This window comes from Talpa europaea (genome assembly GCF_964194135.1).
Source record: "Talpa europaea genome assembly, chromosome: 7".
Classification (NCBI taxonomy): Eukaryota; Metazoa; Chordata; class Mammalia; order Eulipotyphla; family Talpidae; genus Talpa; species Talpa europaea.
The window spans coordinates 91815978-91843856 of NC_140074.1; the positions used below are offsets into that span (position 1 = coordinate 91815978).

The following is a 27879-nucleotide window of genomic DNA, read 5'->3' on the forward strand; positions in this document are numbered from 1 at the left end:
CCCGTAGCGCAAGGGAGGGCGGGAAAGGAAGGGGCGGGGAAGCAGGGGCGAATCTATAAAGGGCGTCATTCGGCCAGTTCGCTCCTCAGAAGCGCCGAGAGCGCGGCCGGGACGGTTGGAGAAGAAGGCGGCTCCCGGAAGGGGGAGAGACAAACTGCCGTAACCTCTGCCGTTCAGGAGCCCGGTTACTTATTTATTCGTTACCCCTTTTCTTCTTCCTCCCCCAGAACCTTTTCCTTTCTCCCTTCTTTTTTTTTTTCCTTTTTGGGAGACGAAAAATCTCCGGAAAGGGGGAGGAGAGCTCCTTTCGCTCCTTTTCGTTTCCCCGCCTCTTTCCCTCCCCCACCTTTCCCTCCTCCGGCTTTTTCCCCCCTACTCGGGGAGGTCCTTCCCGGTGGCCGCCCCGGCGGGGTCTGAGCACCTAGGCGGAGGCGGCGCAGGCTTTTTGTAGTGAGGTTTGCGCCTGCGCAGCGCGCCTGCCTCCGCGATGCATGGGGGTGGCCCCCCCTCCGGGGACAGCGCATGCCCGCTGCGCACCATCAAGAGAGTGCAGTTCGGAGTCCTCAGTCCGGATGAACTGGTAAGCCGTTCTGTCCTCCCACTCCTTCCTCCCGCGCCGCGGGCGGGGCTGGAGGAAGCTGCCTTTCGCTGCTTGAGGGTGACGGCACCGGAGGATGGGCTGGCCGCGCCAAGGGTGGCGGGGTCCAACCTCGTGGCCCCAGGAGTTAGGTTTTGCTAGGGTGTGAGCAAGCGCTGTGTCCTACGTGGGGGTATGGCCGCAGGATGGGCTGGAAGGAGGAGGGACGCGCCACATCACAGAGTGACAGACATTAAACGAGAGTACAAACGTTTAAGGAGAACACGAATTCTAGGGACCTTTGAAAGTTGGGGTAAGAAGCGAACCCCAAATTTCCTCACCTCCTTTAACCACAAACGTTGACCACCTGCTGTTTGATAGACACAACTGACGCTGGCGATGCAGAGCTTAACAAGACACACGAGGACCCTGTGGGGGGAGGTGTCCCTTTCTGTGGGGCTAGGGTTTGAAACACAAACATACGAATAAAGGAATGACCAATTCAGTAAACGGCTAGTGACTTGAAATAAAATGAGTGTTAAATGCACGGGGAGTATCTGAAGTGAGGCTACTTCAAATAGGGTGTTATGATCTGAAAAGGTCTGTCTCAGGACGTTATAGTACTGAATGGTGAGACGCTGCCAGTTATCGTTGCCACAGAGACTAGGACAAGAGCTTTTCAGACGGAGGAAATAGCAAGTGCAAAGGTCCTGAGGGAGAAGTGAATTTGGGGTACTACAGGGATTGAAAGAAGATCTCAGTGGTTAGAGTTTAGTGGATGAGAAGGGGAGGGTGTTAAGGAAATGAGCTGGAGAGGCTGAGATGAGGCAGGCCAGCAGAATATTGTAAATCAAGAATCTGCATTTAGTTGTATTTTCAGTAGAAAACCATTGTAGAATTACAAGCAGGAGCATGACATTGAGTTTACGTAAAAAAAACTACTACTTTGGTTTCCCTATAAAGAACTGATTGGAGAGGAGGGCTAAGAATGGAAGCAGAGTAGAGTTGTTAGAGCTGTCAGTGACTTGCACTCCTTTTGTGGAACTGGAGGCACCCAGATGGCTGGAGAAAATGGAGTTGAAATGCTCTGTGTGTGGATAGAGACAGTTTTCCTGAAGCAGAGGGCTCAGCTGTGTGGTACTTGTAACAGGAGCTAGAATTTCCTGAACTCACGTTATCTATACCACAGAATAAATACCAGGTGGGCTTAAGGTTTAAATCTCAAACACAAAACTGTACACTATAGAAAAAACATAGGATGGGGGCCTCCCGGTGGCGCAGCGGTTGAGCTCTGGGTTGCAAAGCTGCCCGCAGCCTCTGCAGCGCCGGTTCGATTCCCGGCTGCTCCCCGGCCACTGGAGGAGGGTCCCACATGGCGTGCAGACCTCTCCTGCCGCCCGCTGCTCCCCTCAGCAGTGTACTTCGGTCCTTCTGCCTGCTCTGCTCCACGCTCTGGCACTGGTGAATTCTCTCTCCCTCCCGCCCTTTTGACTGTACCCACTGCTTGTATAAACAAATAAATAAATTTAGAAAAAAAAACAACAAAAAAACATAGGCTGTATTTTAGGGGGTGATACTAAGGGCAGAAATCCTTAATAGTAATGAATTATAGGTAAATTGTACTGAGTGACTACTATGTGATAGGCACTGAGCTCAGTATTTCATATACAAGGAAGAGCAAGGCACATTTCATAAACATAAGAGCCATTTCTGTGTATTAAAGCTACCACAGACAAAACTAAAAAAAACATCTGGGAAACAGTATTTGCCATGTGATGGCAGGTTAAATTTCTTGATATACAAGGAACATTACAAATCAGTAAGGAGAGCACACATCAACCAGATGGATAAAGAATGGGGATAGGTATTTCACAGAATTAGTATAAAAAATAATCAGCTTACTAATGGAAGCATGCAAATTAAAATGTCTTTCCTTATCAAATATTTTTCCTACTGCAAAAATAATGAAAAATTAGGCATGCTTACACATTGTTGGTAGGAGGACAAATTGTTATAATCTTGGAAGATAATCTAACAATTTTATCAGTTATTTAATAGGCATATTTCTTGGCTCACCCTTAGCACTTCAAAAATTTATCTTTAAAAAATGCTTAATTTCTTCCCTTGAATATGCCCCTCCCCCAGTCTTTCCTCCTTTAGAAAGGAACGCTTCATGCAGTTGCTCAGACCCAAACCTAAAAGCTATTTTTGGCTCTTTTCATTCTCACACTCTCCATTCAGTCCATCTGCTTGTCTGTCAGTTCTGCCTTTCAATATATTTCTAGAATCCATTTATGACCATCTCCATATCCACCATCTTTCACATGGACTGCTACAGAAGTCCTATCCTTAGTTTTTCCCACCTGTGGTTTGCAGAACAGCTGGAGAGATATTTTCATTATGTCTCTTCCCTGGATGGAATCCTCTCCAAAGTGTCCAAACTCTTTACTCTGACCTGTGAGGTCCTGTATAATCTTGCTCCCTCTCATTATCCATTTTGTTAGTCTCCTCTTTGCTCTTCTTTTTTTCTCTTTTAAAGATTTATTTATGCATACAAGAGCTGGGGTAGTGTAGGGCAGTGGTGCAGGAGGTAAGAGGATTATTCACCAGAGACAGAGTGAAATGAAGATCTTATGCTCCCTGTCCTGGCTGCAGATAGCTTCATAGCGCTGAGACTTAACCCCTTGTGCCACAGGGGAGGCTCCTCTTTGCTCTTCTAAAGTAAACCACACTACCTGCTTGTGCTTCCAACACTGTGAGTTCATTGCTCCTCAAGGACTTTATTATTCACTATCCTGTTTAGAACAATATTGCCCAGACCTCCTTAGACCTATTCTTTTACACCAGCATATTCTCTGTTCAGTGTATGTTGTTAGGAGCTCTTCCTTTATTTATTCATTTTTCAAGATTTATTTATTTAGGCATACAAGAACTGGGGTACAGGCCAGAGATACAGGGGAGAGGGTTGAAATGATTCACCAGACACAGAGTGGGGAACAGAAGAGGCGCATTGACTGAACCGCACTGCTAAGGGGAGCAGCCTGTCTGGCATCGAACTCCTGCTGCAGTGGCTGCGGATAGCTTCATAGTCTTGAGACTTAACCCCTTGTACCACCAGGGATGCCCCTCTTCCCTGATTTAAATAGCACCTTCCTGCATTCTGTATCTCCCAGTCCTGATGTTATTTTATTTATTTCAAAGTTCTTAAAAGAAAAGATTAGTTTTTCTGTTTCTCCCTTAGTATCAATTTCATGAGGGTCTTTGTTTTCACCACTCTTCCTTAAGCATCTCAGTTAGTGCCTGGCACATAATAGGCATGTAATAAAAGTTAGGTGAATAAATGATTGAATTAAATAATTGGACAATTACACAAAGATAAGTGTGGAAGAATTTTTATTGCAATGTTGTTTGAAAAGGGCAATTTATAAATTACTAAATGCTGTTAGGAAGCCTATTGAATAATTCACGGTCTAGTCTTACAGTAGAATAAAACCTTTCCAATAAGTTAAATTCCATGTTCCCAGACTCTGCTGAGGCACCACAGCAAACTCACAGGGACCCAGTGAGATATTTTAAGTTTTCAAGAGAAGCAGAACAAATACTAAGATTGTCTGTCCTGAGAATTGGTAATAGGTAGGTCTAGGTAGGTCTCTTTCAACAGTAGGTGGCGCCAGATGCCTTTCAATGACGTCATATCTTTGTGCAGAGTTTTTAGCAGTTAGTAAATAATTGGGCAAAAATCAGTGTGGAGTAAGAAGTAAAAATAAAAAACTTTTAAAGTAAGAAATAAAGGATTGTTGTCCAGTCTGATTCCAAGATTTTAGAAGTTGTGTAGTGTCCGATAGATTTCACAAGGAAGTAATTATGGCTATTTAGGAAATTAAAAATTTTGTTTTAACATTGAAAATTTCTCAGTTGTGTTAATTTTTTCAAAATATTATGAATTGATAGTACATGAATACTGAGTTGTCCAGATCTATCTACATACTTAATAAGTGGCTCTCTTTTGCGCTATGGATTGCTGTGACAGTTACTGAGACACTAAAAAAACACTGTGAACTGGTGAGGTTTGGAAATCTGGATAATGAGGAAGTTACTGAAGAGTAGGTAGAATGATGTCCCGTATATTTTTATACATATATATATAAATGGCAACATATTTTTATTTTTTTTAAGATTTGTTTTTTTGAAAGATTTGTTTTATTTATGCATCCAAGAGCTGGGGTGTAGGCCAGAGGTGCAGGGGGTGAGAGAATTCACTAGAGACAGAGAGGGGAGCAGAACAGGCTGATCCACTGAAATACACTGCTGAGGGAAACAACAGGTGAGCCAGGAGAGGTATGCTGTGCCATTTGACTCACCTCCCTGGCTGGGGTTCGAACTTGTGCTGCAGTATCTGCAGATTGCTTCATAGTGCTTGTATTCATAGGCCCCTTGTATTTTTTAAAATAAGTTGGAAGGCTATTCACAAAACTTTACAGAGGTCATCTTGGGATGTAGGAGTATGGGAGACTTTGATTTTCTTTTGCATTGCTTGCAGTTCATATAATGCTTCTGTATTTTGAGAGAATAAGAGATAGTTCAACTTTGGGTAGCAGGCTGGTTGGGTAAGGGACCTCTTGTGGAATAGATAATATTTAAGGATAGGCTATTTTACAAAAGTCTTTTGGTGGGGTGTCGAGACAGATGACTCTAGGATGGAGAGCTGTTACCTTTGCTATAAGATGGATTTGGATGCTATTATAAGGGGAAGCACAGAAGAGGAGTACCAGTTAGCCTTGAGTGAGGGGAAGAAAGCAAGGAGGGTTAGTGCTAGGACTTTATGCTAAGTTTGTACAAAGTGCTTAATTACCTTTGAAGGAGTTAACCTATTCTTTTTTTTCTTTTTAAAGATTTATTTATGCATACAAGAACTGGGGTACAGGCCAGAGGTGGGGGAGTGAGAGAATTCACCAGAGACAGAGTGGGGAACAGAACAGGCAGATTGACTGAAATACACTGCTGACGGGAGCAGCGGGCAAGTCAGGAAAGGTCTGCTGCGCCATGTGGGTCACTTCCCTGGCCACTTCCCTGGTCACTTCCCTGGTCACTTCCCTGGGATCAAACTTGTGCTGCAGTGGCTACAGATAGCTTCACAGTGCTGCGTCTTAACCCCTTGGCGCCACCGTTAACCTTCTATTCTTTAAAAGCATAACTTACTTAAACCCCAGCTTATCCCAAAAGGATTTAAAACAGTAACATACTCTTTTAGGTAGGATGTCGACATCCTGGGTGGTAAATCGGGTTGTTTTTGTCTTCAAATCATTTATAATCTAGGGAGAGATGATCTGTATGTGTGGCAGATAAATTCCTACCTTGTGCTGGTTACTGTGCTAGGTGCTCAGGATATAAAGATAAAGGAAACATGATCCTTGCCCTCAAGGGTTACAGTCCAGTGGGAGAGACAAAGGTGTAAACAAGTAATTAAAGTTGGGACCAGATCTTTGCTGGGGTGTGGGTAAGCTTGGGGAGTTAGAGAAAACTACAAAGAGGTGACGTTTAAATTGGGTCTTAAAGAATAAATAGAAATTTGCTGGGAAGGGAGGGGGTATGTGATGAACAGGAATTTTGAAAAATCTATTGCAGTTGGAACTTAAAATGTGTGTGGGCTGGGGGCTATTGGTGAGCTAAATGTGGTTGGAGCCAAGTTGTCAGGACCCTATGTGCTTTGCTAAAGGCAGGAAAGAGAAAGAGTATTTATTGAGAATCTATGTTCTGATGTTCTTGTGACCTCAGGGTCAGCACATAGCATCAGCCAGCCCTCTCAGTAGCCTAGCCTTTATTACGTAGGCAGTGAGAACCAGTGTTGGGATGAAGGGTTGGGGGCTAGAGTAATTTGCATATAATCCAAAACGACAATTCACGGGGAGGGGAGAGGATAAATTGGGTCAAAGGGGCCAGTAGTATGGTAAGAAAGATAATAATTGGTATTTCAGTGGTGAATTTAATGTATATACAGATGTTGATTTATAATGCAGCATACCTAAAGCTTAGTGTTATGCAGTGTTACTTCAACTAAAACAAAACAAACAATTCATTAACTTTTAAAGATTTATTTATTTTTATACAAGAACCGGGTACAGGCCAGATGCGCGGGAGGGTGAGAGGATTCACCAGAGACAGAGCAGGGAACAGAACAGGCAGACTGACTGAAATACACTGCTTAGGGGAGCAGCAGGTGTGACAGGAGAGGTCTGCTGCACCATGTGGGGCCCTCGCCGGCAGGCCGGGATCGAACCCGCCCTACAGAGGCTGCGGACAGCTTCACAGCATGACGCTCAACCGCCTGCGCCACCAGGGAGGCCCCCCTTAGTTCCTGTTTTAATGACTCCACTGGCAGCCAGATTCATACCTGCTTTTTTCTGTTTCATTCAAGGTGAACAAACCTCTTGTTGTAGTTTCTCATAAGACACAGTGCAACTAATGGGATTCCAAAACTTTGTGAACTTAGTCACCCACTAGAGCTGTCTCCTACGATTTCATTAGATCATCTTGATAATTGTTCAGTCTTATATCAGTAGTCCTTTTTACTTTCTACCCAGCGGTTAATCATACTCATTATGTGGGAGTTATTAGTTTGACTGTCAGGGCACAACCATTTCTCTTTTCCCGTGGAGGGTCCTAAGCAGTTTGATTCAGCTTAACATTGGGAGCCTTGGGGTCTAGGAGGATAGGAATGCTGCCTGCCACGGAGATGCTTATCATCTGTGGCGAAGACAGGCCCTATTAGATCATTTCATTGCGTTATGAAATGTGCAGATGCACAGAAGAGGAGTACCAGTTAGCCTTGGGAGCTTTTAGAAGAAGCAGTGCCTGAACTGAGTTGAAATAGCAGTTTTTCTTGTGGGGAAGGGAATCTGAGCAAAGACAGTAGCACGTGCGCAGATTTGGAGGAGTGAGCTAATTTGTTGGTGATAGGAGAACAATAAGGGCTCTGTTACTGATGTGGAAGAAGGACTGATGTAGAGAAAGAAAGGTTAGAAGGCCTTCCTGGTGGCACAGGGGTTAAAGTCTCAGCGCTATGAAGCTATCATCTGCCACTGAAGCACGAGTTCGTTCCCTAGCCAGGGAGCTACCCACATGGCGCAGCAGACCTCTCCTGTCTTGCCTGCTGCTCCCCTCAGCAGTGTATTTCAGTAGATCCACCTGTTCTGCTCCCCTTTCATGAGTCTTTTCATGAGTCCTCTCACCCCACCGCACCTCTGGCCTACACCCCAGTTCTTCTATGCATAAATAAAATCTTAAAAAAAAAAAAGGTTAGAAATGTCATAAAACCCTTTTTGTAAACTGTCCTGATGAATTTGGATGTCATTCTGGGAAGAGAGTATAGAAATTAGGTTTCTGTTTTAGAAGGAACACGCCATTTGCGGTGTGAATGGATTAGAAAGAGAGAGACTATCACCTATGAACAACTGTGATGCAGATTACAAAGAAAGGCCTGGCCCAGGGCAGTGGTTGGAGGGATGGAGAAGAGGGACAAGATTCAAGAAATGTTTAGGAGACAAAAATGACCTACTTGGTGGTAATAATCACTACTTGGATAAAAATAGCTGTCATTTATTGAACACCTTTTATATCCTGGGTTTAGGCAGGTTATTAAGTCTTTGATGGTGACATAGTTCATTTGTGATAAAACCACAATTCCAAACCAGGGATCTCTGACTCCGACCCATGCTCTAACACTATTTTATAGTTGAGGGTAATTAAAGGTAAGTATTTGGGTTTCTGATTAGTGCTACCGTCTTAGATGGAGACTAAAGGAAAAGGAGAGATTTTTGTGAAGAAGGGAGTTTTCTTGTAGACATGTTGGATTTGCTTTATCAGTGAGATATTTGTAGGGAGGTTCAGTAGATAGTTTAATATGTGACTCCAAAGTTTGGAAGAAAAAGTGAGGGCTAGAGTCATCAATATGTAGTGAACATCACAGACAAGCAAGCATATAAGGTATGATGAGAATTGTGAGCTAAAAACCTTGGGGAGCAGCAATTTTTAAGGAGCAGAACAAGGCAGAGAGGAGCCTATGAAGGAAACAAGTAACCAAGGAGGTAGGGAGAGGGTGTGGAAGCAGAGTGGGGAGCTTCAAGGAAGTGACCCATTTGCAATGTGTGATTGGTCAACAAGCTAAGACTGAATTGGGTCTTTCCAGTGGGCAATGGAACTCATTAACTACCAGGGGTGGTTCAGGGGTGTGGTGGTAGCTGAAGAAGGTATAGTCACTCATAATTACCGCTCTTTGCTTATTTGAACTCACTTGTGTTTTTCCCAAATGTTGGAGTAGAAATGGTACACGGGTAAATTCAAATGAGTTCTCTTTTTCTAGTTGCCGGAACTTGAACTTGATCCTCTCAAACATATTTTGATAGTTGTGGAAATAAGAATGTGCTTATCCCCAAGAAGATGTATTCTAGAGTTTAATTATTATGCTGTAGCATAGTAGAATGGAATGACTATATGTTTGATACCAGAGAGAACTGAGTTTAACTTCTACTGGCTTTATGAGATTGAGGACTTTGGTAAGCCACTTCATGCAACCTCAGGTTTTTCTTGTTTAATTCATTAATTAGGAAATTCAGGCTAGTGGTTAGGATTGGATAAACCAAGCTACATGAAGTTTGTTTGGTGTCTGGCTTGGAGTTGATACAGCATTTATTAATTTTTTTTAAGTTCTTTCTTCTGAAAGTATGGTAGACCAAAACGTAGCTAATTTAAAAGTTCTTTGTTTTTAGTGCATGAAAGGATGCTAAAGGTTGCCTTGACCAACCTCTAGCCCAGGGGAGAAATCGCGTAACTATTTTTGAGCTTCCCTTCCATCTTCACTGAATTGATCCCATTGAGTCCTGACTCAACCATTCAGGATTCTGGTCCTTGATGCTACCGTAATCTCATCAGCCTATCGCTTTAGCACCTAGGATTCAGGCTAGCTAGGCCCTTGGGAATGAGATGAAAAGGATGGGGACAAAGAATGCCTAACTTCAGGTGCTGAAGTTAGAGTTGGCAGGACATATCTTGGGACAGGCCTGCTAGGTTGTTGTGGGGTGCCATGAAGAGGGGTTCCTGCCAGGAACTCAGATTTTGGGCTTGATTTCAGCTTTGAGGGGAAAAAACAAGGCATTGGGGCTCCCTGCTGGCACAGGGGGTTAAGACACAGCACTATGAGGCTACCACAGCCAATGCGGCACAAGTTCAATCCCTGGCTAGGGAGCTAACCCACATGGCACAGCAGACCTCTCCTGTCTCGCCTGCTGCTCCCCTCAGCGTGTATTTCAGTAGATCTGCCTGTTCTGCTTCCCACTCTCTCTCTGGTGGATCCTCTCACACCCCCGCATCTCTGGCCTGCATCTCAGTTCTTGTATGCATAAATAAATCTTTTTTAAAAAAAGAAAGAAAAAAACAAGGTATCAATTTTTTTTTTTTTTTTACCCCCTTAAAACAACTTTTACTAACTTTTCTGGCTAAATCCTATGGATATTAATGACCTGGAAATTCAACCAATAGGGATGTCTGGAGTGCAAGTAGAGGTAGTCGGTTTGTGTAGAGCCTAGGGTTGAATGTACCTTTGTTTGAATACTCCCCTTCTACTCAACCAATGACTGGAATAAGCTTTTGACTTCTGATATTTCACTTTGACATTTCCAGAGTTATATGCACACTTACATACACGGACCCCCCACCCCCACCCCAATCCAGTCAGTTCCTCTGTAAGTAGTTTGGAGCTCTTTGTCTTTGAGACCTTACTACAGAACCCCTGGCATGACAACTGGAAAGTAGCAATTCTATTTTTTTTAGAAGATTTTTTATTTGTGCATATAAGAACTGGGGTGTAGGCCAGAGGTGTGGGTTGTGAGAGGATTCATCAGAGACAGAGGCGGGAGCAGAATAGGCGGGTCTTCTGAAATACACTGCTGAGGAGAGCAGTGGGCGAGATAGGAGAGGTCTACTGCACCATGTGGGTCAGCTCCCTGCCGGGGATCAAACTGATGCCACAGTGACTGGCGATAGCTTGATAGCACTGAGACTTTAACCCCTGCCAGAGGGAGACCCTAGCAATTCTATTTAGTTGCACTGTCCTTTCTTAAATGCAGAAGCGAATGTCTGTGACAGAGGGTGGTATCAAGTACCCAGAGACAACTGAAGGAGGCCGCCCCAAGCTTGGGGGACTAATGGATCCAAGGCAGGGGGTGATTGAGCGGACTGGTCGCTGTCAAACATGTGCAGGTGAGTAGTGGGCAGTGGTATGGAATCATGAAGAGCTAGGAGAGGGGCTTGGGTCCTTTCAGAAAACCAGGCCCAAGGGTGGACACCTGGAAGCATAGTCTGAAGTAAGAACTGGGAGGACAGTGTCAGGTGTTTGTTCCCACAGGAAACATGACAGAATGTCCTGGCCACTTTGGCCACATTGAACTGGCCAAACCTGTGTTCCACGTGGGCTTCCTGGTGAAGACAATGAAAGTTTTGCGCTGTGTTTGTTTCTTCTGCTCCAAATTGCTTGTGGACTCTGTGAGTGGGGGATGGGCCTTGGCCTGGGCGTGGGTCTGCCTGAGGGGGATGCAGAAGGAGGCCCAACTGACCCTGCTCTGCTCTGTTGCCAGAACAACCCAAAGATCAAGGACATTTTGGCTAAATCCAAGGGACAGCCCAAGAAACGACTCACACACGTCTATGACCTTTGCAAGGGCAAAAACATCTGTGAGGGTGGGGAGGAGATGGACAACAAATTTGGCGTGGAACAACCTGAAGGTGATGAGGATTTGACAAAAGAAAAGGTAATTGGGGTTGGCAGAGACGGGGAGGGAGAAGTTGGGTGGTAGTCCTAGAAGCCTGGACTGGAAGAAAGAGAGGAGAAACCAAACTGAATGACATGGGAGGGGTGGCCTAATGTGGGGAAAATGGCCAGACCTCTTAGGCTCTGATAACCCCTCTCTCCTCGGAAGGGCCATGGTGGCTGTGGGAGGTACCAGCCCAGGATCCGGCGCTCTGGCCTAGAACTGTATGCAGAATGGAAGCATGTCAATGAGGACTCTCAGGAGAAGAAGATCCTGCTGAGTCCTGAGCGAGTGCACGAGATCTTCAAGCGCATCTCAGATGAGGAGTGTTTTGTGCTGGGCATGGAGCCCCGTTATGCCCGGCCTGAGTGGATGATTGTCACAGTGCTGCCTGTGCCCCCTCTCTCTGTACGGCCTGCTGTGGTGATGCAGGGTTCTGCCCGCAACCAGGTCAGCAGCTTCCTGACTTTCTTTAAGCTGGATGACTGGGTGTCTTACTAGAAGGAGCCCTCTGTGTGGGAGGTGAAGGTGTGCGGGCACCAGCGGTGGAGAGTAGTGTGTGTGGGTGATGGGCAGATCCTGCCTGGGTGTGAAAATACCCTAGCTGTGTGACCTTTAACAAGACCCTTAACATGTTTAAAAGACCATGAAGCTGATTTCCTATCAGGGAAGTGAGAGGGTGGTGTGAGAATGAGAGAGCCCTGTGCTGGCACTTGAATGCCAAGTGTTCAGAGATGGCTGGATCGTGACGGTGCCGATTTCCTATTGCAGGATGATCTGACTCACAAATTGGCTGATATTGTGAAGATCAACAATCAGCTTCGGCGCAATGAGCAGAACGGCGCAGCTGCTCATGTTATTGCAGAGGATGTGAAGCTGCTCCAGTTCCATGTGGCCACCATGGTGGACAACGAGCTGCCAGGCTTGCCCCGGGTAAGTGAGTAGGTTCTCGCTTTGTGCCTGAGAAGGAAAGGGATTTGAGATGGGGAGGAGCCAACATGAGGCCTCCAAGCTCTGGAGAAGAGGCCAGAACTGACTACTGGGATGCCTCCTACCCTCTACCCTGTTTCCTCACAGGCCATGCAAAAGTCTGGGCGTCCCCTCAAGTCCCTAAAGCAGCGGTTGAAAGGCAAGGAAGGCCGAGTGCGAGGAAACCTAATGGGCAAGAGAGTGGATTTCTCAGCCCGCACGGTCATCACCCCCGACCCCAACCTTTCCATTGATCAAGTTGGCGTGCCTCGCTCCATTGCTGCGAATATGACCTTTGCAGAGATTGTCACTCCTTTCAACATTGACAGGTGTGCTTCAGCTCAGAAGCCCTGCGTGGCGTGGTTTGGGGAGACAGGAGTGAGAAGGAAGGAATGTTGAAGTGTAGAAATTCCACTTGGACTTTGGGGTAAAGGTGCTGACAGGGTTTTTTTTGGGGGGGAAGCATTTTGTTTATTACGTCTCTTTCATTTTTAGACTTCAAGAACTAGTACGCAGGGGGAACAGCCAGTACCCAGGGGCCAAGTACATCATCCGAGACAATGGCGATCGAATCGACCTGCGTTTCCATCCAAAGCCTAGTGATCTTCACCTGCAGACTGGCTATAAGGCATGTTAACAGACTGGGGTCTCTCTGACTCATCTGAGCAGGAAGCTCTTTGAAATGGGGCCATGCTGGAGTGAGCCATCTGAGATGATCTAGTCTATCAGTGTTCAGGCTTATTGAGTGTTTTTAAAAGACCACTGCTGTCCTGGGCAGGCTTGTAGCTGTCAGCTACTGGCATTCAGGATGAAGATCATGTAAACCCAAAGGCAGCATGAGGGACATATATGGCAGGGTTTTATGTTTAGAGTCTCTTGGTTTTCTTCGCCAGCTGAGTCCCCGTTGAGGTTGGTGGGTGCTTTCTTAGTCATCTCTGATAACCTTGTGTCTTGCCCAGACCCTGGCCCATAGGGGGTGATTGATAAGTGTTGTAGTGAAATAGCATGTAGTACCATCCATTTCTATTTATAAAGCATCTTGAGTCCACTGTTATCACATACTTAGCATTTGCCCTTCACTGAGACTTTCCATGCTTCACACCCCAGGTGGAAAGGCATATGTGTGATGGGGACATTGTTATCTTCAACCGACAACCAACTTTGCACAAGATGTCCATGATGGGTCATCGGGTCCGCATCCTCCCCTGGTCAACTTTTCGCTTGAATCTTAGGTCAGTCCTGTCTGAGGGAGGCAGGCAAGGGCTGGCGCTCCTTGAGGTTCCACTGCAGGCATCTCCCCAACTGACTTCTCTCTCTCACTGCAGTGTGACTACTCCATACAATGCTGACTTTGATGGGGATGAAATGAACTTGCATCTGCCACAGTCTCTGGAGACGCGGGCAGAGATCCAGGAGCTTGCCATGGTGCCGAGGATGATTGTCACTCCCCAGAGCAATCGCCCTGTCATGGGCATTGTGCAGGACACGCTCACTGCAGTGCGCAAGTTCACTAAGAGGGACGTCTTCCTGGAGCGGGTATGTGGTCCTAGAGAGAAAACCTGGCTCAGGCAGCAGAGGTGGCCCCAGGGTGGCAAGTGGGAGGACAAGCTGTGAAATTTTTTTTTTTAAATATCTGGGTTTTTTTGCTCATAGTTCAAAGTTGTGCTGATTACAGTGGACTCATGACTAAATAAGCAGTAAATAGTCAGCTATGCTTTACACCATGATTTCACACAAAGCAGATATATATATATATATATGCATGTATATATATGTATATATATACACACACACGTATATGTATACCTCAAAATGCTTAATTCCCTCTTTTAAAGATATATTTATTTATGCATACAGGAACTGGGGTACAGACTAGAGGTGTGGGGATGAGTGGATTCACTAGAGACAGAGTGGGAAACAGAACAGGTGGATTGACTGAAACACCCTGCTGAGGGGAGCAGCGGGTGAGACAGGAGAGGTCTGCTGCGCCATGTGGGTCAGCTCCCTGGCTAAATTTGTGCTGCAGTGGCTGTGGATTGCTTCCTAGTGGTGACGCTTAATCCCTTGCACCACCAGGGAGGCCCCTGTTTTTAAAAATTCTTTTTTTTTTTTTTTTTTTTTTTTAGAGGCATGTTTTATTTATTTATTTGTTTGTTTGTTTGTTTGTTCGTTTATACATGCACTGGGTACAGTCAGAAGCGCGGGAGGGTGAGAGAATTCACCAGAGCCAGAGCAGGGAGCAGAGCAGGCAGAAGGACCGAAGTACACTGCTGAGGGGAGCAGCGGGCCGCAGGAGAGGTCTGCGCGCCATGCGGGACCCTCCTCCGGTGGCCGGGGAGCAGCCGGGGATCGAACCGGCGCAGCAGAGGCCGCGGGCAGCTTCGCAACCCAGCGCTCAACCGCTGCGCCACCGGGGAAGCCCTGTTTTTAAAAATTCTTAAGGGCAATGGCAGAAGAATTCCAGTGGGGTTCTTCCCACTTCTCTGACTTATGTCACTGTGGGAAATACATGAATAAATAAAGAAGTTGTTTCTTACATCAAAAAAATGTTCCCCAAAAAAAAAAAAAAAGTTCCAAGAGGGCCTCCTTGGTGACGCAAGGGGTTAAGACACAACCTGTGAAGCTCTCCCCAGCCATTGCAGCACGAGTTCGATCCCTGGCCAGGGAGCAACCCACATGACGCAGCAGAACTCTCCTTACTTGCCTGCTGCTCCTCTCAGCAGTGTATTTCAATCTGCCTATTCTGTTCCTCACTCTGTGTCTGGTGAATCCTCTCACCCTCCACACCTCTGGCCTGTACCTCAGTTCTTGTATGCATAAATAAATAAATCTTAAGGAAAAAAAAAAGTTCCGGGACTCTCCTCGGTGGCTCAGCGGTTGAGCTCAGTGCTGTGAAGCTGTCCACAGCCTCTGCAGTGCTGGTATGATTCCTAGCTGGCCAGGGAGATTCCCACATGGCATGGCAGACCTCTCCTGTCTCACCCGCTGCTCCCCTCAGCAGTGTATTTCAGTCAGTCTGCCTGTTCTGCTCCCCACTTTGGTGAATCCTCTCACCCTCCCATGCCTCTGGTCTGTACCCCAGTTCTTGTATAAATAAGTAACTCTTAAAAAAATTCCGGGTCTCCCCGGTGTCACAGCGTTGAGCGCTGGGTTGCAAAGCTGCCTGCAGCCTCTGCACCGCCGGTTCGTTCCCTGGCCGCCGGGTGAGGGTCCCACATGGCACACGGACCTCTCCTGCTGCCCGTTGCTCCCCTCAGCAGTGTACCTCATCACTCTGCCTGTTCTACTCTCCGCTCTGGCTCTGGTGAATTCTCTCACCCCCCCCCCCCCCCCGTGCCTCTGACTGTACCCAGTGCTTGTATAAATAAATAAATAAATCTTTTTTTAAAAAGGTAAAAAACCAAGAATCACAAAATCTGCAGAAGCTTGGTTAATCAAATACTGCAGTACTAATTTAATCAGTATAAAAGTAAAAGAAAGACTCATTTTTGCCCTTGTTGGTTATTCACTGACTGACCTTTTCTGTGAGGCACAAGGAAAGAGACTTAGGAAAGATCAGAGACTAAAATCAAAGCTCCCCATTTAACTCCTTAAAATGTCATGTAATTGCAGGTATTGTCTAGAAAGTAAAGGTGAAGGAAAAAGTAAATATCTTGTTAAAATTTCATCTACTTACGTATTTTACCTTCACTTACTAACTCTTAGAAAAAATTTGTAGTTACTTTTTTAAAAAAATTTTTTTCATAGAACTTGGGTGTAGGCCACAGGTGTGGGGTTTGAGAGGATTCACCAGAGACAGTGGGGAGCAGAGCAGATGGATTTACTGAAGTACACTGCTAAGGGGAGGAGTACGTAAGAGAGAAGAGGTCTGCTGCACCATATGTGGGTTATCTCCCTGGCTGGGGATCAAATTTGGGCAATAGTGATGATAGTGCTGAGACTTAACCCCTAGGCCACCAGGGAGGCCGTGCAATGAATTTTTTTTTTTTTTATAGCAGCATGTTTTATTTATTTATTTGTTTGTTTGTTTGTTTTGTTTATACATGCACTGGGTGCAGTTAGAAGCGCGGGAGGGTGAGAGAATTCACCAGAGCCAGAGCGGGGAGCAGAGCAGGCAGAAGGACCGAAGTACACTGCTGAGGGGAGCAGCGGGCCGCAGGAGAGGTCTGCGCGCCATGTGGGACCCTCCTCTGGTGGCCGGGGAGCAGCCGGGGATCGAACCGGCGCCGCAGAGGCTGCGGGCAGCTTCGCAACCCAATGCTCAACCGCTGCGCCACCGGGGAGGCCCAACAATGAATTTTTTTTAATAAAAGTTTGGAAAAACACTTTTGGCATGCCTTTGCCTCTAAAACCTGACTTTCCCCCTACGAGAGTATAACCTCCCTTGACATTCCCAAGTGATGAGGCCTGCAGTTCTGATACCCCATTTGTTTTACTCTCACAGGGCGAAGTGATGAACCTCCTCATGTTTCTCTCCACGTGGGATGGGAAAGTCCCACAGCCAGCCATCCTGAAGCCCCGGCCCCTGTGGACAGGCAAGCAGATCTTCTCTCTCATCATACCAGGCCATATCAACTGTATCCGCACCCACAGCACCCATCCTGATGATGAGGACAGTGGCCCTTACAAGCACATCTCTCCTGGTGACACCAAGGTAGATCTTGACTTCTGGATGTGTGGGGGCAGCATTTGTCAATGGGAACCAGAACATTGGCCTTAAGTGTGTTGGGTGCTTTGTCTGTAGGTGGTGGTGGAGAATGGGGAGCTGATCATGGGCATCCTGTGTAAAAAGTCTTTGGGCACATCAGCCGGCTCCCTGGTCCACATCTCTTACTTAGAGATGGGTCATGACATCACTCGCCTCTTCTACTCAAACATTCAGACTGTCATTAACAACTGGCTTCTCATTGAAGGTAAGTATAAGTGCTCTACTAAGCCCTGTCTGTGAAACCTGCTTTCCCACTTCTTACTGCTCTTCTTCCATCCCTTTTCCTTTCCTTCTTGGATTTGGTGTCCTTCCATCAACACTATTGGCCGTGATTCTATCCTTTGTTTCTTGGGAGTCCAAACAGGTGTTACTGATGCTTCTTTTTTTTCCCTAGGTCATACCATTGGCATTGGGGACTCCATTGCTGATTCTAAGACTTACCAGGACATTCAGAATACTATTAAGAAGGCCAAGCAGGATGTGATAGAGGTAAGAGGGAAGGCTGGACAAAGACTGAATAAGAGACTCTCAGGGACTTCCAGTTTATTTATTATTTTAAAGATTGATTTATTCATGCATGCATACAAGAACTGGGGTACAGGCCAGATGCACAGGAGGGTGAGAGGATTCACCAGAGACAGAGCAGGGAACAAAACAGGCTGACTGAAATACACTGCTGAGAGGAGCAGCGGGCGAGACAGGAGAGAATCCCGCCTTGTGGGATTCTCGCCGGCTGGCGGGGATCGAACCAGTGCTGCAGAGGCTGCGGACAGCTTCACAGCGCTGCACACAACTGCCTGGGCCACTAGGGGAGGCCTGGGACTTCCAGTTTAACATCAGCAAGAGCAAAGAGAGCATAAGGGTTAAAGGGGAAGAGATGTACAACAGGAATTGGTAATTTCACTGAGAACTCTGCTTCCTTTGCACCCAGGTCATCGAGAAGGCTCATAACAATGAGTTGGAGCCCACCCCAGGGAATACTCTGCGGCAGACTTTTGAGAACCAGGTGAACCGTATTCTCAATGACGCCCGAGACAAGACTGGCTCTTCTGCCCAAAAATCCCTGTCTGAATATAACAACTTTAAATCTATGGTGGTGTCCGGAGCTAAAGGTTCCAAGATCAACATCTCCCAGGTGGGGAGTCTTTTCTTTACAGATATCGGGCTTCGCTGAAGATTGGGAGGAAGTGGACGGTACACATGTATTGTGGCAGGGAGAGGAGGGAATATTTTTGGGAAATGCTGTGGCTTCTTAATTCTTAAGGCAATGAAAATTAAATGCACCCCACCTTTTGTTTCTCAGGTTATTGCTGTTGTAGGGCAGCAGAATGTGGAAGGCAAACGGATTCCTTTTGGATTCAAGCACCGGACCCTGCCTCACTTTATTAAGGATGACTATGGGCCTGAGAGCCGTGGTTTTGTGGAGAACTCCTACCTGGCTGGCCTCACGCCCACTGAGTTCTTCTTCCATGCCATGGGAGGTCGTGAAGGGCTCATTGACACAGCTGTCAAAACTGCTGAGACTGGTGAGTCATTTAGATCCAAGGTCCTTTCATGGATTGGCACCAAGGAGTGGGTTCCCTGAGGGCTGGGGCGTGGGGATACTCAAGACTAAACACTTCTATTCCCAGGGATGTAATTTTGGCCTTAGTGGAAAGAATGGAGACTAGAGCTCAGAGTTATGTAGATGCTCTTGTTCTAATTGCCATATAGTATTCCATGATGCAGCGATAGTTCCAGGCTCTCTGTTCCTTACCTATCAAAAGAGGGGGTGGTTCCTAGGGAACTCTACAGATCCCTGGTTCATCTGGCAGTGGACATGGCTTCTTTTTTATTAAGAGGCCTCATGGAGGAAAGGGCTACTCACAGGCTCTGCTGAGGATCATATTTTAAGATTACACAATTGCCAGTAGGGCTTGTCATAAGATAGGAGGAAGGAGGTCTTTGGATTTTTGTCACCCTCTTGGGTCCCATAGTTGATAATGGGATCTGTCTCTCCCCAGGATATATCCAGCGGCGCTTGATCAAGTCCATGGAGTCAGTGATGGTGAAGTATGATGCAACTGTGCGGAACTCCATCAACCAGGTGGTGCAGCTGCGCTATGGCGAGGACGGCCTGGCAGGCGAGAGTGTTGAATTCCAGAACCTGGCTACCCTTAAGCCTTCCAACAAGGCTTTTGAGAAGAAGTGAGGAGATGGCAAACGGGTGTGGGACCAAAGTTGTAGGATGGGATGTATCTTGGAATTAAAAGACTGTGTGATATGGGAGAGGGTTCATGAAAAGCAGAGTTGAGACCCATTCTCATTTTGTCCCTTTCAGTGCACAAGGAAAGCCTAGAGGGACTAGCATGTGCTCAGGTCCCCTTGGCAGTCCTTGGACCTAGATCTGACATTTCCCTAAGCAGGATCCCTATCTCCAAACCTGTTCCTGTTCCTTGTTCCTGCACACCTTCAGGAACTTCACAGTGTTCCTTGTGGGGCTCTGGACCCATACCCACCTGCCCTTTGACTCCACCCCTGTCATCTGCAGGTTCCGCTTTGATTATACCAATGAGAGGGCCCTACGACGCACTTTGCAGGAGGATCTAGTGAAGGATGTGTTGAGCAATGCGCACATTCAGAATGAGCTGGAAAGAGAATTTGAGCGGATGCGTGAGGATCGTGAGGTGCTCAGGGTCATCTTCCCAACTGGTGACAGCAAGGTGCGTGTGTGGGATGACTAGAGTGGAGAAGTATGTTGCCACAGAGTTATTGCAGATTCATGATCTCCCCTCCTTTCACTCTTGCCTTAGGTTGTCCTTCCCTGTAATTTGCTGCGCATGATCTGGAATGCTCAGAAAATCTTCCACATCAACCCTCGCCTTCCCTCCGACCTGCACCCCATCAAGGTGGTAGAGGGTGAGTATCTGCTTTGGAGCCACCAGGATGTTGGATAGTAGACTCCTGAGCCCTTGTCTTCAATCACTTCTCCCCTTGTTTGGCCCTCAGGAGTCAAGGAATTGAGCAAAAAGCTGGTGATTGTGAATGGGGATGATCCACTAAGCCGGCAGGCTCAGGAAAATGCTACACTGCTCTTCAACATCCACCTGCGATCCACACTGTGCTCTCGCCGCATGGCTGAGGAATTTCGACTCAGTGGAGAGGCCTTTGATTGGCTGCTTGGTGAAATTGAGTCCAAGTTCAACCAAGCCATTGTGAGTGTTACACTCATCACCTCAGTCTGGTTTATCTCCTTTGACTTATCTGGGCTGAGAACATCCTACCCCTGCCCACAATCACCTAAGAATGCTCTCATTTACCAGGAGACTGCTGTGTACCAAGTCCTGTATTGGTTCTTCATACCTTACCAATCTTAGATTGCTAAGATTACCAAAGTAGGAGAGGTATTAGTTCCATATTTCTTTTTTTTTTTTTTTAGATTTATTTTATTTATACATACAGGAGCTGGGGTGTAGGACAGAGGTACAGGGGTGGGATGGGATGAGAGGATCCTCCAGAGAGAAAGTGGGGAACAGAACAGGCAGATTGACTGAAATACACTGCTCTGCAGAGGGGAGCAGCGGGCGAGACAGGAGAGATCTGTTGCTCCATGTGGGTTAACTCCCTGGCTGGGGATCAAACTCTCAGGCTGCAGCGGCTGGTGATAACTTGATAGTGCTGAGACTCAACCCCTTGCACCACCAGGGAGGCCCCAGCATCATTAGCTATTAGGGAAATACAAATCAGTAGCATAATGAGCTACCACTTCACATACTCTAGGATGGTAAAAATATAAGAACAAAGAAGTGTTGGGAGGGCTATGAAGAAGATGAAACTTTCGTACAGTGATGGTAAGAACAGTGCAGCTGTTTTGGAAAGCATTCTGGTAATTCTTCATAAAAGTTTAAATATAGAGTTACCATATGATCTAGCAATTCCATTCTTAGAAATATAAGGAATATACCCAAGAAAAATTGAAAGCGTATTTCCACACAAAAATCTTCACACAGATGTTCTTATTCAATAGCACCGTTATTCATAATAGCCAAACAGTGGAAACAACCTAAATGTCCGCTGATTTGTCCATACAAAGGAGTATTATTCAGTGATAACTAATGAGGTTATCAAGTCATAAAAACACAGTGATGAACCTTAAATACATCTACCAAGGAAAAGAATCTAATGTAAAATGACTACTTAATGTATGACTCCAACTAAACAATTACTATTTTAAGTATGTGATTATATATCAATTAAAATTAATGCTTCCTATCTAAAAGATGATTATAAAATACCCTATTACTTCAGTACACTTACAGAAATTTGAATTTTATTTTTTTTTAATATTTTTATTTTTTATTTATTTATTTTACTTATTTATACAAGCACTGAGTACAGTCAGAAGCGCGGGAGGGTGAGAGAATTCACCAGAGCCAGAGCGGGGAGCAGAGCAGGCAGAAGGACCGAAGTACACTGCTGAGGGGAGCAGCGGGCGGCAGGAGAGGTCTGCACGCCATGTGGGACCCTCCTCAGGTGGCCGGGGAGCGGCCAGGGATCGAACCGGCACTGCAGAGGCTGCGGGCAGCTTCGCAATCCAGTGCTCAATCACTGCGCCACCGGGGAGGCCCAGAAATTTGAATTTTAGATAGTATAGTACTTTTCTATTAGCGTTAAGAGCACATGGTATTTGGGCCTCCCCGGTGGCACAGCGGTTGAGTGCTGGGTTGCGAAGCTGCCTGCGGCCTCTGCGGCGCCGGTTCAATCCCTGGCTGCTCCCCGGCCCCCGGAGGAGGATCCTACATGGTGCGCAGACCTCTCCTGCCGCCCGCTGCTCCCCTCAGCAGTGTACTTCAGTCCTTCTGCCTGCTCTGCTCCCCACTCTGGCTCTGGTGAATTCTCTCACCCTCCCGCGCTTCTGACTGTACCCAGTGCATGTATAAACAAAACAAACAAACAAATATAATAAATAAATAAAAACATGCTTCTTAAAAAAAAAAAAAAGAGCACATGGTATTTGTAAGTTGAAGTGTTCCATATGAGGGAAAATGATCAAATAAGACTGATTTTAAGACTCGGCCCTTTTCCAAACAACTCTTCCTCTGTGTCTTTTGAGAGCAGAGGGTAATTTCAGCACTGACTGCATCTTTCACTCACCATTCAGAAGGGAGGACTTTGCTTTATCTGATGGTAGGTTTTTTTTTTTTTTTTTTTAAGATTTATTTATTTATGTATACAAGAGCTGGGGTACAGGCCAGAGAGGCGGGGCATGGGGGAGCTGAGAGGATTCGCCAGAGACAAAGCGGGGAGCAGAACAGGCAGACTGACTGAAATACACTGCTGAAGGGAGAAGCGGGTGAGACAGGAGAGGTCTGCTCTGCCATGTGGGTTTCTCTCTGGCCGACGGGGGGATCAGACTCATGCTGTGGAGGCTGCGGATTGCTTCATAGTGCGTGCTTTACCCCTTGTGCCACCAGGGAGGCCTTGATGGTAGCTTTTCTTATTCCATAGGCGCATCCTGGAGAAATGGTGGGAGCTCTGGCTGCTCAGTCTCTTGGAGAACCTGCCACCCAAATGACCCTGAACACTTTCCACTATGCCGGTGTGTCTGCCAAGAATGTGACACTAGGTGTGCCCCGACTTAAGGAGCTCATCAACATTTCCAAGAAGCCAAAAACCCCCTCACTGACTGTCTTCCTGCTGGGCCAGTCTGCTCGAGATGCTGAGAGAGCTAAGGTAGGGGTTAAGATGATGGACTTCCCAGCAAAAGGAAAAGGAGGGGACTCCTTCCTTTAAATTAGGATCAGGGAATCCCTTGATGTGTGTTTGAAGAGGCCCTTGGAGCCCACCAAATGCCTGTGTAATGATCCCTATTTCTTCACAGGACATTTTGTGCCGCCTGGAACATACAACGTTGAGGAAGGTGACTGCCAACACGGCTATCTACTATGACCCCAACCCGCAGAGCACGGTGGTGGCAGAGGATCAAGAATGGGTGAATGTCTACTATGAGATGCCTGACTTTGACGTAGCCCGAATCTCCCCTTGGCTTTTACGGGTGGAACTGGACCGGAAGCATATGACTGACCGAAAGCTGACCATGGAGCAGATTGCTGAAAAGATCAATGCTGGTAAGGCTGGGAGGGTACACCCAGCTTTAGTTGTTCTTTGTCATCACTGGACTCTGGTCCCCACTGGGCCACCCACGCTCACCATCTTCCATGTGCCATTTCACCCCCAGGGCATCTTTTCCAGATCCCCTCACACTCCCTTTGTATCGTTTGCCCTCCTTCTCTAGAAGAGATCTTTGAGAAGGAGAGGGCAAGCCAAAAGAGCACCGGGTAAGGGGGGTGCTGCAGGTGAACAGTGACTGGCAGACAAGTCCTGTAGATGCAGTCTTTCTCACAGGTCCTTCTCTCTTCCAGGTTTTGGAGATGACTTGAATTGTATCTTTAATGACGATAATGCCGAGAAGTTGGTGCTCCGTATCCGCATCATGAACAGTGATGAAAACAAGATGCAAGAGGTAAATGGGACCCAAGAATAAATTGCTCTGTCTCATACAGAGAACCATGAAATCTTGTTTGTGACCAGAGAAATTAAAATGAAAGCATCATTGAAGTACTAGTCATACCACCTAACGTAGGAGTTAATGGCATGTAGTTTGCAGTGATTTTCAGAACTTTCAGTAGTAAAAATCTTTGAAATTTAAACTAACCATAATGATGAAAAGGATGGTGTTGGTGTGGGGGTGTGTCCTGTAATTCTTGTCCCTTGAGACTCCTACATGAGCATTGGGGAGCGGATTGGACAGTAGAAATTACTGTCTTAGGGAAGGTGCTGTGACAGTGGGTAGGGGACCCAAGATATTTGAGCAGTGATTTCACTCTGCTGGGTATGGCTTCTAAAAAAATTGTTCAGCAGATGTAGGTGCCCAGTAGTTCAGTAATAAGAACTGAGAACTTACTAATTATCGAACTGTCAGAGAATTGATGGCAATATGATATTTTGATGGAATACAGTATACAGCTGAGGGAGTTTTTTTGTCAAGGTGGCAGCAGCCTAGGCAGATCCTCAGAGAAAGCCAGACAAGCGGGGCACATGCCATGTGCCTTGCTGCAGCCCTTGGAGTGCACACACACAAGTAGAAGTTATGTTGTGTTTGGGAGGGGGGAGGTGTCTGTGCCTTTTCTTGGATTTCTTTTAATATCATAAAAAGAGGATACAAAATAATCTCATTGGAATTTAGCAGAGTCTGGGGATCTGACTTGAATCTAGGCTTTTGAGGAGTCTCTGGTTTTGGCTGAGAGCAATTTTTGGGGTGCTGACCTCACTTTCGTTGCAGGAAGAAGAAGTGGTTGACAAGATGGATGATGATGTTTTTCTGCGTTGCATCGAGTCCAACATGCTGACGGATATGACCCTGCAAGGCATCGAGCAGATCAGCAAGGTCAGCCATTCCTCTCCCACACTTTACCACTTTCCCTCTCTCACCCTGTCTACCCCCCATCCTGTCTACCCCCACCCTGCCCAACCAAGTGTACTCTGTCCCCCTCCAGGTGTACATGCACTTACCACAGACAGACAACAAGAAGAAGATCATTATTACAGAGGACGGGGAGTTCAAGGCCCTGCAGGAGTGGATCCTGGAGACGGATGGTGTGAGCTTAATGCGGGTGCTGAGTGAGAAGGACGTGGACCCTGTGCGAACCACATCCAATGACATTGTGGAGATCTTCACGGTGCGCCCCCAGAGCCCCACTGCCCTGCTGTCTTTCCTGGATCTCTAGTCGAGGCCCTCTGCCAGGGTCCCGGGCAGTGGTTGCAGTCCAGGCTATTTCATGGGATTTTCTTGGTTGGATTTTGTTTTTATACCTGAGTATGGATTTCACGGGTGCCTGACTGTTCCTCTGTGGATCTGGGTGGCTAACAGAGCTACCCAATCTTGAACTTCCCAACCTCCCTTCCAGGTGCTGGGCATTGAAGCTGTGCGGAAGGCCCTGGAGCGGGAGCTGTACCATGTCATCTCCTTTGATGGTTCCTATGTAAATTACCGGCACTTGGCTCTGTTGTGTGACACCATGACCTGCCGTGGCCACTTGATGGCCATCACTCGACATGGAGTCAACCGCCAGGACACTGGACCTCTCATGAAATGCTCCTTTGAGGAGACGGTAATGGCAGAGCTGAGCAGGGTGGAAGGAGGGAGGGAAGGGAAGGAGAGGGTGCTCTGGGATAAAAGAGCCAGAGCGAATGTGAGATGGACATTGGTGCTGTTCTGTTGTGAGTTGGCTGTAACTGGTGGAGCCTTGTGTGTAGGAGGGGTCTGATGGAGGACAACCCCCTCTTCTGGTTTTCAGGTAGATGTGCTAATGGAGGCAGCTGCACATGGGGAGAGTGACCCCATGAAAGGGGTATCTGAGAACATCATGTTGGGCCAGCTAGCCCCAGCTGGCACTGGCTGTTTTGACCTCCTGCTTGATGCAGAGAAGTGCAAGTATGGCATGGAGATCCCCACGAATATCCCTGGCTTGGGGGCTGCTGGACGTGAGTATGAGGGGCCTCAGCTGCACAGAACCTGGCTGGGTCTGGGGGGAGAGGGAGTCCATGTATGGGAGAGTGTCTCGTCCTTAAGTGCTGTTACTCATGATTCCCTGTGTGCCTATGCAGCTACTGGCATGTTCTTCGGCTCAGCACCCAGTCCCATGGGAGGAATTTCTCCGGCCATGACACCTTGGAACCAGGGTGCAACCCCAGCCTATGGCGCCTGGTCCCCCAGTGTTGGTGAGTGACCTAGACCAAGGACCGTCTAGGTGGTTCACAGGGTGGGTAAGCTGGGGTTGTGAGGATTAGCTATGTTGGAATACTGGAGGTCCTGGGGAAGATCTTGGGCTTAAGCTCTGATTTTATTTTTTTTTTTTTTTATAGAGGCATTCTTTATTTATTTGTTTGCTGGTTTGTTTGTTTGTTTTTGTTTATACATGCACTGGGTACAGTCAGAAGCGCGGGAGGGTGAGAGAATTCACCAGAGCCATAGCGGGGAGCAGAGCAGGCAGAAGGACCGAAGTACACTGCTGAGGGGAGCAGCGGGCGGCAGGAGAGGTCTGCGCGCCATATGGGACCCTCCTCCGGTGGCCGGGGAGCAGCCGGGGATCGAACCGGCACCGCAGAGGCCGCGGGCAGCTTCGGAACCCAGCGCTCAACCGCTGCGCCACCGGGGAGGCCCTAAGCTCTGATTTTAAATAATGTTTCACTTTGCAGGGAGTGGAATGACACCAGGGGCAGCTGGCTTCTCTCCCAGTGCTGCCTCAGATGCCAGTGGTTTCAGCCCAGGTTACTCTCCTGCCTGGTCTCCTACACCGGGCTCACCGGGCTCCCCAGGCCCCTCAAGCCCATACATCCCCTCTCCAGGTAAGTTGTCTTTGTAAGCATCAAATTGATTTGCTCTTTGATCTTTTCCTTCTGGGCAAGTCCCTCTATCACTAAACTCCTGGTTTTTTCCTCACAGGTGGTGCCATGTCTCCCAGCTACTCACCTACATCACCTGCCTACGAGCCCCGCTCCCCTGGGGGTTATACACCCCAGAGTCCATCTTACTCTCCCACTTCACCCTCATACTCCCCCACCTCCCCATCTTATTCTCCGACCAGTCCCAACTACAGTCCCACATCACCCAGCTATTCCCCAACCTCTCCCAGCTACTCCCCAACCTCTCCCAGCTACTCCCCAACCTCTCCTAGTTATTCTCCCACTTCTCCCAGCTATTCTCCGACTTCCCCAAGCTACTCACCCACATCACCTAGCTACTCCCCAACCTCTCCCAGTTACTCTCCAACCTCTCCCAGTTACTCCCCAACCTCCCCTAGTTACTCCCCAACTTCACCCAGCTATTCTCCCACCTCTCCCAGCTACTCACCAACATCTCCGAGCTATTCACCAACATCACCCAGCTATTCACCAACTTCCCCAAGTTACTCACCCACTAGCCCGAACTATTCTCCAACCAGTCCTAATTATACACCAACATCACCCAGCTATAGCCCAACATCACCCAGCTACTCACCTACTAGTCCCAACTACACACCCACAAGCCCTAATTACAGCCCTACTTCTCCAAGCTACTCTCCAACTTCACCCAGCTACTCCCCAACTTCACCAAGCTACTCCCCTTCAAGCCCACGGTACACACCACAGTCTCCAACTTATACTCCAAGTTCTCCCAGCTACAGCCCCAGCTCCCCCAGCTACAGCCCTACTTCGCCAAAGTACACCCCAACCAGTCCTTCCTACAGTCCCAGCTCACCGGAGTACACCCCAACCTCTCCCAAGTATTCTCCTACCAGCCCAAAATATTCACCCACCTCTCCCAAGTATTCTCCTACCAGCCCCACCTATTCACCTACCACCCCAAAATACTCACCAACATCTCCTACTTATTCACCAACCTCTCCGGTATATACTCCAACCTCACCCAAGTATTCACCTACTAGCCCCACGTACTCACCCACTTCTCCTAAGTACTCACCTACCAGCCCCACCTATTCGCCCACCTCCCCTAAAGGCTCTACCTACTCACCCACTTCCCCTGGCTACTCACCCACCAGCCCCACCTATAGTCTCACCAGCCCAGCCATCAGCCCTGATGACAGTGATGAGGAGAATTAAGGGTGAGCAGGGTGCAGCAGTAGCTGGCTAGGGCGAAGGGCAGCCTCAGTAGTGCACTGCAATCCTCTTCCATCTCTCAAGGGGTGCAATCCTCCAGCCCACCCCCCTTGTATATAGCTCCTTGTGACAAAGTTTCCTTTTGAAGTTTTGGTCCCATTTCTAGTGGGACTTTTGTCTTGTTC

The 27879-nt window shown here is 47.3% G+C and overlaps 1 protein-coding gene across 1 annotated transcript; it reads left to right on the forward strand.

Moving 5' to 3' along the window:
• Positions 1–487: 487 nt before the first annotated feature.
• POLR2A (RNA polymerase II subunit A) lies at positions 488–27697 on the forward strand (the record flags this gene model as incomplete). The annotated part of the gene is made up of 29 exons (XM_084237366.1): positions 488–580; positions 10699–10831; positions 10977–11113; positions 11206–11379; positions 11548–11829; positions 12151–12312; positions 12457–12677; positions 12844–12976; positions 13456–13580; positions 13674–13884; positions 16793–17002; positions 17093–17261; positions 17451–17545; positions 17988–18191; positions 18360–18582; positions 19060–19243; positions 19587–19758; positions 19849–19954; positions 20045–20250; positions 22544–22768; positions 22917–23163; positions 23458–23558; positions 24378–24482; positions 24592–24774; positions 25003–25206; positions 25393–25579; positions 25703–25816; positions 26294–26443; positions 26541–27697. 29 exons carry the CDS (start codon positions 488–490, stop codon positions 27695–27697), a joined length of 5913 nt encoding a protein of 1970 aa, XP_084093492.1.
• Between the last annotated feature and the right edge of the window lie 182 nt (positions 27698–27879).